Here is an 18,705-nt window from a genome sequence, read left to right as displayed (position 1 = left end):
TTAGAACGAGAGTTATTTATAAAAGAAAGGGATGTAGTATACCCCTACTAAGGATGACGTCGAAGTCTGTTAGTAGTTGGACGCGGTATGAGCCAGCACGTTAGTGTTTCGTGCGACAGAGATAACGCTCTACGAAGCCGAAATTAGTCGACTGTCTCTTTCCAAATGTCGAAGTGCAGCACTTATCGGCGGGGACTGTAATACTTCATCTACATGTCGTGTGTTTATTGCAGCTGCTAGCAGTGTTGCCGGCCGCCAGTAAGCATCTACTGCCGACCCCGTTTCACGATTTAATGACTGATGAAGATTCGCCGATAGTACATTACTATCCCGTGCATTTCGATACCGACCTCAACGGGAAAATCAACGATTGGGAGGCAGTCGTACTCATACCGTTCATAGATGAGGTGAGTGACCTCGGTACTATATAGCATTGCCTCGTTAGAAGAGCTTGTTTCTGTTCGAGAAACATCTAGAGGTTATAAGTTCGAGAATCACATGTCACGTCAGAGGTGTCAATTTGCTTTTGGTGGTTCGATTCCATTATATTTGCGTTAGTGAATATTAGCTGTTTAGTTGTGTGTGTAATTAATGTATTGAAAAAATTAGGTTGTGTCATACAGACTCTCGTATGTTTTAGACTAATTTACTGTCAGCGATGGCTCCGTGCTACCAGCGGCTGACGGACGAAGAAATTAAAAGGAACCAGCCCGGACCGATGCTGGTCTACAGCTGGAGCTCTACTAGTCTAGGTTACTATTTGAAATACAATTATCTCTAATCTAATAACATTAAATATGCTTGTTTGTCAGTTCGTGTTCGGTTCGTTTTTGCATCATGATCCTGATAGAGCTTATGAGAGAGAGAGTGAGAGAGAGATAGATGGATAGAACTTCGCTTTCGCTGTATATATTTTCCTGTAGGCGTCGCAAAGTGACAAAGAGATATTCTGGTGAACGAACAATATCGTTTTCTCTGAGTATTGTACCAGCACATTGCGTTGGCGAATTGGCATTTATTGCCATTATAGCGTCATAAGCCCACATAGATAGATACGATCGTCTTGCCTATATCTGCCGCGAGGATGTCATACATACTCGTTTGAAGAGTGAGAGTGCCGTTATATAATACAACCAATAAAATCGAGAGATTAACCTCATGTCTCAAAATAGGGGGCGGCATTGAAATTGTAAAGCTTACATGAACCTATTTATTGTTTAATACAATAAAATAGAAAGGTTTTTTAATGTTCGTAACAATCCAATATAGATCGCACTTTTTTTTTATTGCTTAGGTTTGTGGACGAGCTCACGGACCACCTGGTGTTAAGTGGTTACCGGAGCCCATAGACATCTACAGCGTAAATGCGCCACCTACCTTGAGATATAAGTTCTAAGGTCTCAGTATAGTTACAACGGCTGCCCCACCCTTCAAACCGAAACGCATTACTGCTTCACGGCAGAAATAGGCAGGGCGGTGGTACTTACCCGTGCAGACTCAAGAGGTCCTACCACCAGTAATTACGCAAATTTATTTAACTTAATTAATTATTAAACTTATTTCACTTAGCACTTGTATTTAACATTTCTAATTTCTAAAACATTGTTCTCTGATGCGTTCCAGGTGTCGTCGATGCTCCTCAGTACTTCCCTTCGATCAAGGAGTGTCATGCGTTCGAGAAACGAGTGTGGAGGAATGAACTGGACGTGCCCGAGGAGCAGCTGAAGAAGGGAATGTTGCCCAACGCACGTCGAGACATGCTGTTCCCGGGCTTCCCCACCATGAGACATCTCAAATATAAGGTTACTGGCTGTACCCGTCCGCTTCGCTGGGCATTTAAATTTAAATTATTATATCTCACCCCCACAAAGATTCTCATCATTAACGCCCCCGTAACTGGTGTAGAGAGTCCAACACTGATATAAATATTAAACTATCCATTAAGTACATGTATTTTCTACATGGATACCTAGTCAAGTTCAAGTCAATCGGATGCATGGTTCAGTGGTTATAACGGAACATCCGTAAAAACCACTGTAGATTTAGATATAATATTAGTATAGGTTATGTTTTCTTTATTTGTCTATACTACCATTTATTTTAAACGCTCTGGCAACCCTAATTATGTTCTCAGTAACTTATATTACTATTCTATGTAAGCGATTCTATATAACACGCGTATTAAATAAAAAAAGTGAGTAGATTTATATGGTTTCTCGGTCCTATTTACGCGGAGAAAGTTGTTTTATAGAATTAGTATGGCAGATGTGAATCTTACTAATCTACTCTTAATCCTCTAGGAAATGGGAATGTTTTATTCAAAATTTTTTTATTGTTGTTTTTTTGTATTTACTAATCTACTCTTAATCCTCCCGGAAATGGAAACGTTTTGTTCTAAAATATTTTTGTTGTTGTTTGGTTGTATTTATTTATGGTATATTTTTTTTTATTTGCAGTCGAGTCATAAAATGGCAAAAGTGAAAGTTTTCGACCTGCCAGCTCGAAATAGTAGCGTAATTATTGAACTGATCCGAGATAAAGATGAGGATTCCCTGGAGAGGGTGGCGAACGAACTGCTCGGTAAAGTTATATGGGTTGGGTGGCCGCACCTCACGAGAGCTAAGTAAGTAATACTATTTTAAGTCATACAATGTCTTCATGTCGACATAAGTATACCGAGACCAGCTATTTGTTCTATTATGGGCTAACTAAGAAAAGGTTCTGTGGCGGTAGCCATCACAGAACACAAGATATTTGACAGATGCCTGAATCTCGCTTACGACATTTTCAAGACAAAGCGCATATATACAAGTTCCGAACAACAACATTCGGACCGTCGGTCTACCGAGCAATATCACCCGCTCGGTGGAAGATCTTCCCTTTGTTGTATATCTCTACAGTTCTATGACCAATTCTCAAAAGCATCCTTAAAAAAAAAAAAAAAGTTTAATTCAGACCATTATAAGTCCATATGTTGTTAGTAGAGTAATACTTAATGTAATATGTTAGTAAAATTAAAATTAGCAAAAATATTAAAACATTTAATTCATAAATCTTAATTCTTAAGTATCGAAGTCTTGAGTGATTCGTACGTCCAGTCCTCCCATCCGGACGCGAAATAGTTGCAACTTGGAGACGTTGAGAGAACTGCCACTTTTATATTTTATATTATAATTCGTCAAATTTTTTTTTTTTTTTTATTACCTTTGTAGGCAGACGAGCATACGGCCCACCTGATGGTGAGTGGTTACCGTCGCCCATGGACTTCAGCAATGCCAAGGGCAGAGCCAAGCCGCTGCCTACCGCTTAATACTCTCCACAAGCCTCGTTTGAAGAAGGACATGTCATAGCGCTCGGGAAACACCGTGGAGGGGAGCTCATTCCATAGCCGGATGGTACGTGGCAAAAAAGATCTCTGGAAACGCACTGTGGATGACCGCAGTGGCTCCAGGTAGTATGGATGAACTCTACTCCGGTGGCGGGCGGTGCGATGGTAAAAACAAATATCCTTCATTGAAAATTTTGAATATTATATCAGTTTTGTTATATCGAACTGAGGTTTAGCGTATCGATGTAAACTAATACTAACAGCGTGATGCGACTAAGTTTTACTCTGGCAAATGACTTGAGCACATTTCAAATGATTTTTTTAACTTTAATTATTAATGCAATAATGAAGTGTGTGAATGACGATATGAGAGAGAGAGAAGTGAATGTTGAGATGACGGCTAATAGAAGGAATGGAAGAGAAAAGCTGTAGCTGTGCCGACCCCACCTAGTTGAGATAAGGTGGAGAAAAAGAAGAAGAATTATTAATACAATAATTATAATAATTAGTATAAATAAATGTGTTAATAAAAGCAAAATCTTTTTAGAGTTATCTCGGTGTCAAATGAGAAGACGCGCCTGCATTATGTCGACAAGCAGAACAATAATGTGAACGGTACGTCGCTATACACCACGGTGCAGAACAGCGGTAACTTACACAAACAATGGCTCGGAGAGAGGAACACTATTATTGAGCAGTAAGCTTTGATATTTTTCTCGCGTTTTCTCCATTCTAAAGTCGTCGTGGCCTCAACAATAACACGCCTGGTGAGCGATGCCACTGTGCCAAGGTTCAAATCTCACGAAGAAACACAAACTTAATATGTATCCATGAAATCTAAGATGAAGGAATAAAAACGTGTAATAAGATGAAACTCAGAAATATTATGAATTTGCTTCATACCTACGTACTGTTAGTAGTGAGAAGGCCGAACTCTTTTTAAAAACAGGATTTTTTCTAAACTACAAAATAGTTGTAAAGAATAATTAATTATAATAAAAGAATTTGGAGGTAGTGAGGAAAATTGGTAAATGTCAAACTTCAATTAATATCTGACTCCCGCCCCGCCCCCCTCACCCCCGCCGCCACCTAAGGCGCGGCCAACTAGTTCCGCGCGCACTATAAACGTACTGCATGTTAATAGTCTGTATAGTAGTTCTCGTCAGTCTGCCTGTTTCGCATATCCGTGTGGTACTATCCTACCACCAGCAATAATGATCACAAGATATGCTTTAATTTTTCAGTAACATGAACAGACTCGGCATAGAGTTGGGCGATGTCAATATTATAGTGCACGCTGTTAATTTGAAAGGTGAGTGGATGGGGATATCCCGAAATGTTGGTAATTAAAATAAAGGCAGTGTAATGAAATTATAATGTTGGTATTTCGGTATAAAGGATAATTCAAGTTGAAAAGTCAATGAACGGAAAACAATATTGATTTAATGAGCCATCATTATTTTAGAAAGTTTATAATTCTTTTTCCTGTTCATCACAATATACATCAAATCTGATTTCGGCTCAGTCTTTCTTCTGTTGAATCTTTGCAATTCAGTTTTGGCATACTAGTTACAAACTGGGCACATTTTATTGTAACTAAATGTTTTTTGTAACAACGTTTTTTTTGCGTCGGGGATTAAAAGTGAATTTCCATCCCACTAATTTTAAATTAAGCCTAGCCTTTAATTTTTTTTTCTTTTCTGCCTAAGCTGATAGCCTTGGAAGGCTATATCAGCGTCGCCTTAACTAGTAGGTGAGCTCACGGGGCTCAAACCTGATTACGTTGCTAACACGAACCCTAGCAAGAGCCGTGCTTCGCAGAATCTACCGCCGGATCGGAAACGCGACCCACTGAGAAGATCCGGCGAGAAACTCAGTGGGCTGTGTCTGAGGGTTAATTTACTCGTCGAGCCCTTCGTCCCAAGCGACGGGTTCGACGAGAACGGTAACCGGGGTTTGAATAAATCTTTATGTCTTGAACAGGTTACAAGTATATCGTCCAAGACAACTGCCAGATGGTGTACGAGCCGGAATGGTGCGAGGTGCCGTGCGGGTACGCCTACCAGGCCGTGGTGAGGGATGTCAGCGCGCACGTGGTGCAGGAGGTCAACAGGTTCAGCACGCTGCAGGAGGCCTACCCTCCCGGGGACACGGTCTTCCTGTTAACGCCCGGACAGTACTACGGGTGTCTGGCTACCGTGAGTTACATGCTTGCTTATGAGAATTAACTATCCGCTTGTTATTATACAGCTATAAGTACGGTGTGGAGGTGGGTGTCGAGTGATATAAATGCGATTATGAGAAAAAAATAATGTCGAGCCGAACTTTGAGATAATTACTGGTGGTAGAATCTCTTGTGAGCCCGCACGGGTAGGTGCCACCACCCTGCCTATTTCTGCCGCGAAGCAGTAATGCGTTTCGGTTTGAAGGGTAGGGCAGCCGTTGTGACTATACTGAGACCTTAGAACTATATCTCAAGGTGTGTGGCGCATTTACGTTGTAGATGTCTATGGGCTCCAGTAACCACTTAACACCAGGTGGGCTGTGAGCTCGTCCACACATCTAAACAATAAAAAAAAAAAAGACCTCATACAACGCGAGACCTCATACAACGCGAGACCTCATACAACGCGGGACCTCATACAACGCGAGACCTACTACAACGCGGGACCTCATGCAACGCGGGACCTCATATAACGTGAGACCTCATACAACACGAGACCTTATACAACGCGAGACCTCATACAACGCGAGACCTCATACAACGTGAGACCTCATACAACGCGAGACCTACTACAACGCGAGATCTCATACAACGCGAGACCTGATACAACGCGGGACCTCATACAACACGAGACCTCACACGACGTGAGACCTCATACAACGCGGGACCTCATACAACGCGAGACCTACTACAACGCGAGACCTCATACAACGCGAGACCTCATACAACGCGAGACCTCATACAACGCGAGACCTCATACAACGCGAGACCTCATACAACGCTAGACCTTATACAACGCGAGACCCGCCATGTTGCGCGCGGTACGACAATAACTGCAAGTGACGCCGCGGGACGAAGCTAGTCTAAAAAAAGTAGCCTAAGTTACTCCTTATATCATCAGTTACCTATTAGTGAAAGTCTCATCAAAATCGGTCCAGCCGTTCCAGAGATTAGCCGGAACCAACAGACAGACAGACAAACAAAAATTGTAAAAAATGGTATTTTGGTGTGTGTACCGTATATATATTCATATGCACGTAATAAAAAGCGGTTATTTCAATATTACAAACAGACACTCTAATTTTATTTATATGTATAGATTATAATATTAGTATAGATACTGAATATTATGTACCGATACTGAATACAAGATGGTATATGTCGTGCGGCGTGCAGGTGGTCGAATCGGCGCAGGTCCGCAGCGGGCGCATCAAGGTGTCGGTGTGCGAGAGCGTGGAGCCCACGCCCGTCGCCGCGCCCGCGCCCCCCTACAAGAGCAGCCAGCACGCCGCGGCCGCGTGCGGTCTGTATCGCGCCGTACTATTCCACGTAATACTATACAGGGTGTCCCACTACGAGTATATCAAGCCCCCGATCACCGGTAAATTAGCCCATAGGCACAGCCCACTGAGTCTCTCGCCGGATCTTCTCAGTGGGTCGCGTTTCCGATCCGGTGGTAGATTCTGCGAAGCACCGCCCTTGCTAGGGCCAGTGTTAGCAACACTCCCGGTTTGAGCCCCGTGAGCTCACCTACACGTCAAGGAGAAGGTGAAATAGCCTCTCAAGGCTATCAGCATAAGATAAGAAAAAAAAAAAGAAAAAATCAATCCGAACACTTTAGATGGTGTGTGACAGCTACCGATTCGACGAAAACAAAATTCCCAAGTAAATAGTTTCTGAATTTTTTGAAGGGAAAACTTCTTTAGAATCGTTGTGATTTCAAACCGGATGCAACGGAAAAAACGACAGGTAAGAGACACAAATACAAAAATGTGTAGGATGAAGCCAGCAAAGAATGAGACAGAAATATACATACTATTTAATACAGCGCCATCTGTGAGATTTTTTAATACTAACGTGTGTATGAAAGCTCTTGTAGTGAATTTTAATTTAGGATTATACGTGAAATTCAAATATCAATTCACAGAGGGCGCTACCTTACAATATTTACTAATGACAAAATTTTACATATACTTAAGACGTTTAGGATAATTGTATTTTAATTTTGGAAGGTTTCACTTCTACCACGTGTGAATTTCACACATGTATTTTTTTTTTATTGCCCTTGTAGACAGACGAGCATACGGTCCACCTGATGGTGAGTGGTTACCGTCGCCCATGGACTTCAGCAATGCCAGGGGCAGAGCCAAGCCGCTGCCTACCGCTTAATACTCTCCACAAGCCTCGTTTGAAGGAGGACATAAAGAGGACTTCAACATAACGAACAAACTATTATTCTGCCAACCCTTGAATGATTTGTAGTAAAAAAAAAGATTAGCCACACATCAAATCATTTATTTATTTCTTAAGTGAGTGGACGAGTTCACGGCCCACTTGATGTTAAGTGGTTACCGAATCCCATAGACATCAACAATGTAAATACTGTCACCCACCTTGAAAGATGGGTTCTAATTCTCACTTTTTACGAGTTCGAAAAACTTCACGTGATTGAAATATACACACGCATACACTCCGCCGGCGCTACTAGCCGCTCTGACTGTGTCAAACAGCTTCTTCTGTCTTTGCAATAAAGGTGACATTTAATAACAACCGCCGTAATACGTTTGAAATTTGTTTTGAGTTTTTGAGCCTTATGAACTTAGTAATACGGTTGCAATTTTTATTTTTATTAAAGTAGTTTTTGTTATGGGACATGGCGGGACACCCTGTATAACATCCAAACTTTCAGCTCTTCAAAAAATGTTTTTCATTTTAAACAAAATTTAATGGGTTTTACACGGCAGATCGCCATCGTATTATGAGGCCTGGTTGTTACCGCTTTCCTGCCTATTTCTGCGCGATGATAATTGCGCATTTCAGTTTGAAGAGTGGGATAACTTATATAATTTAATTATTGTAACTTTGACATGTCATGTGGCATGAAACAACAATAAACTATGAGCTTCACTTCTCATCTGTGATAGAGAACAAATTATCGAGCCACCACATAGAACCGGGTATGTGGAGGAATTGTTGTGAGGCTATCAATTGATCTGGTCAAAGTCGTCATCGTCCGCAAATCCAATCATCCGTACGTTTACAAGAACCTCACAGACGTGTCGTACGGCGCAGGTGTCACTAATCAGATGCTGTCGTGCATCACGGGCTGCGTGTTCGTCGTGGAAGGGACCCGCGACGGACGGTCAACAGACAAACTCAAGAAAATTAATATCGGCCTCAATTTAAAGTTTAATAAAAAGGTTTGTGGTTTTTTTTTGGTGTCTATTCATGCCTAGCTACCATTTAGCTAGTTGATTGGAAACTGTACGCGCTGGGGTCCAACACTTAAAAATTCTTAATTCTCTTATTCCGCTTCGCTTCAGGTGATCCGTTCGCTGTTTCGCTTCGAGTAGTTCCGATTACTGACTGTGTGCCATCTCTGCAACGCTTTTATTATAGTCGATACGACATCCCTAGGATTGTCGAGAACATTCCTCACAAGTCGAGTATTTTCGATGTGTGTTTCTGCTATATGACAATAGATGGCGCTGTACTTCTCGATCGTTCTAGATGTTACTAGATCCCTTGATATTCGTTTCGGCTATTCGGCGATAGATGGCGTTACTCTTACCGGCGTAACAATATAAATATTGGTTCAGAATCAGGAAGTGGCCGGGTATACGCGGCGCTGCGCGGTGACGGGCGCGTGGCAGTACTCGGACCGCTGCGTGCAGCTCGTCAAAGATTACGCCCAGAATTTCCCGGAACTGTTCGACAAACTCGCGTCGTCGTCGATAAGAGACGTTTTCTTTGAGAGCGATCTGTGGCCCGGAGAAGTTGGGTGAGTTTTTATTTAATTTTTTTATAGCTTAGATGGGTGGACGAGCTCACAGCCCACAGGACTTCTACAGCGTAAATGCCGCCGCCCACCATGAGATATGAGTTCTAAGGTCTCAGTATAGTTACAACTGCTGGTCCACCCTTCAAACCGAAACACATTACGCATTCAATATTTACATATATGTCACACGAATGCGTGAGCTACAGGGATATTCATCGATAGAGCGGCGCGACGTGCTCACCGTCATTGACAACACCAGGGGCACAGTTAAGCCGCTGCCTACCTTATTACCTAATTAAAAACATTATTTTTCTTACAGAGAGAAGAAATACCAGGACGTATTACAGTGGATCAAAAACCAGCCTTTCCGTCGCGCGCTTCGAAGGGATTGTGGTTCCGAGGCCTTAGAACCTGAAGAGATGAAGGCCCTGGCTGATAACATCGACAAGCAGCTGGAGATACTCAATGCCAATGAGAGGAAAATCACGATGCAGGTCAAGTGGAATCTGCTTTATAAGGTTTGTAAATATTAATAAAATTTTATATGCTTTTTTTTAACACCTTCGCTGAGGTTTTGAGTTCATGGCTCGTGACCCGCTTGATGCTGAATGGTTATGAGAATATCTCAATACTCGTGCATCGCGGTCGGAGTTTCAAGCGCGTTATGAATATATCAAATCGAAATCATCTGAAATGAAGTCGTCGTGACCTAAAGGATAAAGACGTCCGGTGCATTCGTATTGAGCGATGCACCGGTGTTCGAATCTCAGGCGGATACCAATATCTCTAATGAAATACGTACTCAACAAATGTTGACGATTGAATTCCACGGTGAAGGAATAACATCTATCTATATAAAAATGAATTGCTGTTCGTTAGTCTCGCTAAAACTCGATAACGGCTGGACCGATTTGGCTAATTTTGGTCTTGAATTATTTGTCGAAGTCCAGAGAAGGTTTAAAAGGTAGATAAATATGAAAATGCTTGGAATGAAATAAAAATAACAATTTTGTTTTTCTTTTGATGTGTCCATCGTCGGACGGATTCCTTTTGTTTGTTTTGAGTTTATTTTATACAAAAGTTTAGGTCTTTTATTTATCGGTTGAGGCACTACGAAGTCTGCCGGGTCAGCTAGTCGTATAATAAAAATCAAACCCGCAAAATTATAATTTGTGTAATTACTGGTGGTCGGACCTCTTGTGAGTTCGCACGGGTAGGTACCACCACCCTGTCTATTTCTGACGTGAAGCAGTAATGCGTTTCGGTTTGAAGGGTGGGGCAGCCGTTGTAACTATACTGAGATCTTAGAACTGATATGTCAAGGTGCGTGGCGCATTTACCTCGTAGATGTCTATGAGCTCCAGTAACCACTTAATAACCAGGTGGGCTATGAGCTCGTCCATCCATTCAAGCAATAAATAAAAAAGGTACCTAAAAGCACCGTTAGTGGATCGAGAGGATCCGATATGACGTGCTTTGGGAAACGTCGTGTCGTGTGTCAGCGTGTAGACAGCGAGGAGTTCGCAGGCGGAGTTGCACGCGGGCGAGGTGTCGCCGGACCGCGCGGCGGACTACCGGCTGTACGACCGCGTGGTGTGCGTGGCGCGCGGGCTGTGCGTGCCGGCGGGCGCGCGCGGCACCGTGGCGGCGCTGCTGCCCCCGCCCCCCGCCACCTCCGTGCGCCTGTCCGACCGCCTCAACGCCGCGCACACCTACCTCGTGATCTTCGATCGGCCCTTCGCGGGCGCCCTGCACGACGACTGCTTCGAGGAGAACAGGCTCTACAGGTCAGCGTCAACGTGAACAGACCTCTTTCATGAATTACAATCACAAAATCATACATATGCATTTAGTCAAATAAATTAATAGTAATTAACTAATAAAAAATTAATAAAAAATAAAAAAAGAATAATCGATATAAAATTGAATTCACAGAATGCGACCGAATCAGCTACTGAACATATCGTACGGTCGGAAGATACGTCAGGACGTGCGGACGGAGCAAGCCCTGGAGCCCTTCAGCTACTTCCGGCCGGTCAGCCTGCTGCGGAAAGACGACGGACATCACTCCGCTTTTGCGAGCTACAGGTATTCATTTTGCGTACATACGACGTGCGAGGAAAACCTTACCCGACCCAGAAACGATATTTAAGGACAAACGGGGAGTAAACATACAGCCAGCAAAAAAATAATGTCAGCCAAAATTTTCAAAATTTTCCTATATATTGTTTTTTTTTATTGCTTAGTTGGGTGGACGAGCTCACAACCCACCTGGTGCTAAGTGGTTACTGGAGCCCATAGACATCTACAACGTAAATTCGCCACCCACCTTGAGATATAAGTTCTAAGGTCTCAGTATAGTTACAACGGCTGCCTTACCCTTCGAACCGAAACGCATTACTGCTTCACGGCAGAAATAGGCAGAGTGGTGGTGCCTACCCGCGCGAACTCACAAGAGGTCTTACCACCAGTAATTACGCAAATTATAATTTTGCGGGTTTGATTTTTTATTATACTATGTTGTTCCTTCACCATGAAAGTCAATCGTGAACGTTTGTTAAGTACGTATTTCATTACAAAAATTGGTACCCGCCTGCGGGATTCGAACACCGGTGCATCGCTACATACAAATGCACCGGACATCTTATCCTTTAGGCCACGACGACTTCAAATATTATTTGATAACAACGTATCAATATTTTAGGGAATTTCATTATCATCCCCTTTTCTAATAAGATGTCTCTATAGGCGTATATGTATGTTCTTGATTAACCTATGAGAGCCTTTATTCATGTATAGCATAATCGAGTGAGTAACCTCATGGCCCACCTGTTGTTAAGTCACCTTGAGACTTGAGGTTTATGTCTCAATAGTTACGCATATTACGATTCTTACGGGTTTTTTTATTGGATATTATTTCTTCATCGTGATGAAGTAATTAATGAACATTTCCTTAGTGTTTTTTTAGATTTATTGTTACCTGACTGCTAGGTTTTTGTTTATGTATCGTAAAGGGATTTGATATATAAGGCCGTCAGCGCAAAAGTGGCCTAAGCTTATCATAGTTAGTATGGAGGCAATTAGGTTAGAATTTTCATGAATTTGAATTTGAGTAAGCAAAAAAAAACAATACGCGCAAAAATAATGTTTTCAAAGCTATTTGTTATGTATGGGTGAGACTATGGATAGGTCGGTTTTGCATCAAAGTTTATTATATTTTAAATAAATTCCAGTATACGTCATATGAGTCGTCTATTATCAAAGGTGGCAATCTGTGCATTTGGACAAAAAAATGTTATTGATATGTCAATACAGATTGATTTGAATATAATCGCCTCCTTCAAAGAATACGGTTCAAAACCTGCATTAAATAAAGGTTAATACTTAACCTGTTATTTATCTAAGAAGTCGTTCAGAAGAGTTTTGTGACTGCCAATGGAATACAAAATCAATAATTCGTTTTTCTGATTTACCAATAATTGTCCAAAAGTCACATTGCCAGCTTTGATAATAGTCGACTCATATAAGCTTGAATATAAAAATGTGGGTTAGGCCCCTTTTGCGCTGATGGCCTCGTGTATAATTAGAATCAATTCAAATATATTAATAATGACACTTGCCTAAAATTTTTCTCAGTCCTCCAGCGGATAAGAGTAATGGTGTTGAGATGAATTCGCCACCGCAGGTAATTAACAAACTTATTATAATATAATAGTAAAAGTTGGCCTATTAACTTTGAATGCACGGGCTCAAACCTCTATTCGTGTTATGTGGTAATCGTTGCCCATAATGTTACCATTCTTTATAAGATCGAAGTTACTTTTTTTTGTAACTACCGTCCTTCAAACCGTTACTCATGACTGCTTCGTAGCTGAAATACACAGGAACGCGGTACCTAACCGTGCGGGCATACAACACGGTCTACCGCAAGCAATTAATGCAACTTTAATTTCTATTAAACATCGGAATTAAAGACATTTTTGGACATGATTTTAGTACTTATTTTGTTAGAAAAATTTTGTACCTGCAGTGAAACTCGAACCTCGGTACAGTCACATCGCTACGAGTACACCGTCTTATCCTTTAGACCACGACGACAATAATTAAATATAGTTTAAATCGATTATATTCTGGTTTGTTTATTTTTATTTACCAATGCAATTGGAATTTTCCTAAATTGGTCATGACAGATTTAACAACTATGTATATTGTTTATTTACCAGGATAAAGCAACACATCTACTGCGTAACTTGTTGAGGATCAGCGAAGATAACCCGAAGGCTAATAACAATGTGAGGACGGCTTTTGTATCAATAAATTGCTCTCTATACTATATCATTAGCTTCCATTGGAACACCAACCTTTCTGTCCGTATCGACTTCAGACTTATATTTTTTTTCCAATGTCTTATTAAAGCTTTTTTATTGCCCTTATAGGCAGACGAGCATACGGCCCATCTGATGGTGAGTGGTTACCGTCGCCCGTGGACTACAGTAATGCCAAGCGTCCAAAGCACATTTTGGGAATACGATCTTTTGTCAATTACGTACTTGATTTTTTTAATAAGAAAAAAATCTAATTTAACATTTATTATGTAATTCTCTGTTTCATGTTATTAGCTCCCGAGTGAATCTAACCAGAGCTGGCGAATCAAGCCGGACGTCACTCCGCCGGCCCTCCCGCAGCCCCCCAGGTATGTCACGCGTCCTTTATTAGTTGTTATGGTGGAACCATTCCAACATTTTTTACAACTTTGTGGGTGGTGTTCTTACGTGTAGCTTCTGTTTGCGCACGTTTAAGAACAAGATAGGCCACCGTAGCCGTATTAGAGCGCATGAGAGGCGCGGAAATTAGCTTTTAAGTTATTGAACAGAAAATTTTGGTTGCCGTTGCCAAAATCGGCCATGATGATGATTAGTTGTTATCAGTGAGGGAGGAGCTGAAGGATCTTCTCTCTCCCTCTTACATACGACAATTGTGGCTCAAAGAATATTGCCATCTTTTGTTCTCCATGTCTTCATTTAAAAGTAACCACAACAGGCTCGTGCACGATTTGATCGTGTTGTATACTTTCGATTAGATCGAGTCGTTTGGCAATAAAGCCAGTTTTTTTTTTAAATTAATAATTGCTATAAACTTTTTTTTTACGGCAACCCTATTGGTACACGTTCAAAGACATTTTATTTGTTGAAATATAATTTTCACTTGATCATCAAATTGGTGAAGGTCGATCTTAGTTGTCGAATATTAGACTATTATAATCATTCTCTTATCATTTTAAGAACTGAAATCTGTGTGTGTATATATATAATAAATCACGAATATGTTATCGTATAGGTATAAACATTTCTAATGATATAAATTACATGTTATAATGTAGCACGTGGTTAAGTCTCTTAGCGTCGTTAATCGCGGATCGAGAGCCTGTTCACTGGACCACACAAAAAGGCAGATTTTTTATATTTTTTGAATGTTTCAAATGTATGAATCAAATGTAAATATAATCTAAAATCATGTTTAATTTACCTCGACTAGTACTCAACATTTCAAGGAAATTATATAGGTGTGTATGGTTCAATAAAACAAACATATTGATAGTCTTCATAATAATGCAAAAAAATCACTAAAAAAAAGATACAATTTTTGTTGTTGTTGTCGATATATTTTTATCGAACTTTGACGGCTCAAGGCCATTGACTTTTTTTAAGGGATTTTATGACCTAGTAACTAAGACCTTTAGGTCATGTCTTTTTTTAATCTATATTCTTATTTATATGAAAATTGATAATATGGAGTGAAATGAAATGAAGTGAAATAAAGATAATTACTTTGAGACATTAATCAACTGGGATGAAATTAAATGAAATGTGATGAGATGATATGGGATGAAATTTAATCTCAGTAAAATGGTGGTCAGTTACTGAGATTTTTTAGTGGACTTTTTGGAGGATTCCGAGATGTCCAGCGGTTTTGTTTCATTTTCCCACATTTGTGCACTTTCACAGATATTAAACAGTTAATAAACCACCGTTATTACACATTTTTAACCTGAAGAAACACTAATAAGTCAAAATAAAACAAATCACACAACTTTGTTCCTCGCGTTCCCGCGCCAAAAAGTCGCTCATTGACCTGCACATTATTATTTGAAATGCATTATACAGGAGCTAAGCCGCTATGCCGCTGCCTACTTCGGTAGGCAGGTAGCCGCTGCCTTAGCTCTGCCCGTGGCATTGCTGAAGTCCATGGGGGACGGTAACCACTCACCACCAGGTGGGCCGTATGCTCGTCTGCCTATAAGGGCAATAAAAAAAATATGTTGATTAAAATTATTCAATTTTCAGAGTGCAGCCCCACGGGTGGCGCAAGGACGCTTCCAGCGCGAGCGGCGGCCGCCCGGGCCCCGCGCCGCCCAACAACTGGACCAATAACATCGGGCATAACAATTTTAAGGTAAACTTGAATTGGTACTTATATTTTTTTTGCTCGGGAGGATAAAATTCAAGAATATGGTAGTCAAATGAGCGTTTGTTACAAATTAATATTTTTTATTTACCTGATTATTTAATTTTTAACTGATTCTTTTAATATTCATAATTGATATGAGTCAACTGTAAGAGAGAGATAGAGATACAGAGAAGTCAATATATCCTAATACATGTCTCACTCAGTCTCATGCGCGTGGATAATGCCCTCGCGCTCTTACCCACAGAGGTATTAAATTGAATTTAGGGGATGATTGGACCCTTGGATCTGTCTGTCTTTTTATAAGAGGTTTTAAAATATTTGTCTGGTGAACATATATAAAAATGAAGCATCAGAATTTACGTGATGTTAGGTAATTATTTTGGGAGCTTTAAAGCGTCTGCAAAGCAGTTCGACCGACGGAAAGTGTCTGGGAGTATTGGCAACTTATTTTTAAGGATATTGCCTAAAATATACGTAAAAATCAGAATTTACGTGAAGTGCGTACTGTATGCGCGCGAGTTCATGTCCATCGGGGCCAGAGGCGACGCGCGGGGGACAGCTCGCCCCACCTTCGCCCACCTCCCCGCATTTGTCTGACGTCGAGTGTTGTCCTTGACGGTTGTGACGGGCGTTTATCGATATCGAAAATGTATGCTAACGCTATTGTTTTATTTAACCATGACTACTCCGCTTCCAACAAGTTCAGGTAGAAAAAAACCTACTGAAAAAAGATACATACTGATTCCGACTCTGATCTGTCGGTTGTCTTTTCATTCGATAGTGAATGAATTGGAATTTAAAAAATATTTTTCTCTATTAGAAATAAAGAAATAATTACTTATCACATTTATTTTATTTCATAAATTGCAAAATTACCTTAAGTTTCTTCTTCTTCTCTGTCGTTTCCTCATTGCTGAGGGTCGTGACCACCTTGGTCCAGTTTTTGCACCAGCTTCCTCCAATGCTGCCTGCATTCGTGTAGGAGGCCACCGAATTAGTAATCTTCGTTTCGCTGATGATACCACTATAATCGGTACCTCGGAGCGAGAGTTGCATGAGCTTCTGAGGAGAGTGGAAGTCGTTAGCAAAGATTACGGACTTTGCATCAACCGATCCAAAACGAAATTGATGTTTGTCGATAGAGCTGGCACAATGACACGTACTCACGAACTGCGTGACCTGGACGTGGTGCAGGAATTTGTGTACTTGGGGTCATTAATATCCAGTGACGGTGATTGTGACAGGGAGGTGGTCAGGAGGGCCCAGATGTCAAAATCAGCCGTGAAGCGATTGGAGAAGATTTGGAGAAATCGCAGCATAAACAAAAAAACTAAGATAAAGCTCATGAGAACCCTTATCTTCTCCATATTCTTGTACGCTTCTGAGACGTGGACCCTCAAGGGCCGTACCCGATCGAGAATTGACGCATTTGAAATGTGGTGTTGGCGCAAAATGTTGGGCGTATCATGGACGGAGCGCCGAACAAATGTGTCAATTCTCGAGGAGCTAAACGTCAAGACCCGTCTATCTACAATCTGCATGCAGCGTCTCCTCAAGTACTTCGGACACGTGGCCCGACAAAATCCCGAGAGCTTGGAAAAATTAATAGTTGTAGGTCACGTGGAAGGAAAGAGAAGTCGAGGAAGATTGCCAGCCAGGTGGACGGACATTATCAAGGAGACCACAAACACCAGCGTCCCGGGCGCCATTAAGCAGGCCGAATACCTTAAGATACATTAAACCAAATTGGCAGCTGTTGACTAAATCGGTAGTTATTATCGACATTACCATAATTAATTAGGTCACAGCACTACCGCATTCCTCAGAATGGACATGAACTCGCGCGCCTACAGTAATGATTTTATGTACCTTGAGTACCTGATACCTGAAAATTGGCCGTCTAAGCAAGCTAGCAGGTAGGCATGCGTTGTTAGTACATACTAACACTACACAATCGGCCATATTACGTTCGTCAGAAAATACGTGACGTCTGGGGCCCCTGGGATCTTGGACTACAACGGGATCGAATTAAACGTCACTACCATCGACTTCAAGACGGCTTATTCACTTGACAATTTGCACAGGCGTTAAGAAACGATGATACTAAAATATTTTTATGACTTCACTTTAATATCGTGATTGGTATCAATAAGATAAAAAAATGAAATTAATTGTTAATAATTAAGGTTTTCTGTTTAAGTACGTTTTAATTAAGTTTTTTAACTACATGTATTCAACACTTGAAACTTGTGGTCTATAGTCGCTATGTAGTCATTAGCAGCGGACAGACATCGCATCGACACGAATATTTTCATTAGGATTCTATCACTACTTACAAAACGAAATTACTACTACTTACTGGTGGTAGGACCTCTTGTGAGTCCGCGCGGGTAGGTACCACCGCCCTGCCTATTTCTGCCGTGAAGCAGTAATGCGTTTCGGTTTGAAGGGCGGAGCAGCCGTTGTAACTACTGAGATCTTAGAACTCATATCTCAAGGTGGGTGGCGCATTTACATTGTAGATGTCCATGGGCTTCAGTAACCACTTAACACCAGGTGGGCTGTGAGCCCGTCCACCCATTTAAGCAAAAAAAAAAACACATATATGCCAAGTGGCCAAGGGTGGAAGTCGCAAGACACACTAGAAATTCTCCGTTTATAAAATTGAAGTATTTTAAAACGATTAATATCATGTTTGTTATAATTGGTAATTAAGCAATTATATATTATTAAACACTGAACATTGTTAGAAATCCATTGAACTTTATGAGAATATTTCATTTTTATTTCCCGTGTCTTTCAGGTTTTACGTGTATTTAGACTGGTCGGTCGGTATATAATAAGATATTTTTTCAAGTGACTACAAAAGGTACTTAGTTGTCGTTTGTTTGATTGTCCACAACT

General features: G+C 41.0%; 1 protein-coding gene across 1 annotated transcript in view; it reads left to right on the top strand.

Annotated features, from left to right (window-relative positions):
- Positions 1-18,705, top strand: part of LOC101746591 (5'-3' exoribonuclease 1) — a 41,202-nt gene that overhangs the window by 10,381 nt on the left and 12,116 nt on the right. Inside the window, exons 12-28 of the mRNA XM_012695337.4 lie at positions 234-407; positions 641-752; positions 1,624-1,802; positions 2,457-2,623; positions 3,876-4,025; positions 4,573-4,640; positions 5,312-5,526; positions 6,729-6,855; positions 8,625-8,752; positions 9,152-9,333; positions 9,653-9,851; positions 10,861-11,120; positions 11,269-11,421; positions 12,970-13,018; positions 13,557-13,625; positions 13,953-14,026; positions 15,678-15,786. Of these exons, the coding sequence (XP_012550791.2) occupies positions 234-407; positions 641-752; positions 1,624-1,802; positions 2,457-2,623; positions 3,876-4,025; positions 4,573-4,640; positions 5,312-5,526; positions 6,729-6,855; positions 8,625-8,752; positions 9,152-9,333; positions 9,653-9,851; positions 10,861-11,120; positions 11,269-11,421; positions 12,970-13,018; positions 13,557-13,625; positions 13,953-14,026; positions 15,678-15,786 (2,415 nt within the window). The remainder of the gene's footprint in view (positions 1-233; positions 408-640; positions 753-1,623; positions 1,803-2,456; positions 2,624-3,875; positions 4,026-4,572; positions 4,641-5,311; positions 5,527-6,728; positions 6,856-8,624; positions 8,753-9,151; positions 9,334-9,652; positions 9,852-10,860; positions 11,121-11,268; positions 11,422-12,969; positions 13,019-13,556; positions 13,626-13,952; positions 14,027-15,677; positions 15,787-18,705) is intronic.

The sequence above is a fragment of the Bombyx mori genome, chromosome 22, assembly GCF_030269925.1.
Source record: "Bombyx mori chromosome 22, ASM3026992v2".
NCBI classification, from domain to species: Eukaryota; Metazoa; Arthropoda; class Insecta; order Lepidoptera; family Bombycidae; genus Bombyx; species Bombyx mori.
The sequence above is the reverse complement of the archived record's forward strand: the minus strand, read 5'-3'. Positions and strand labels throughout refer to the sequence as shown.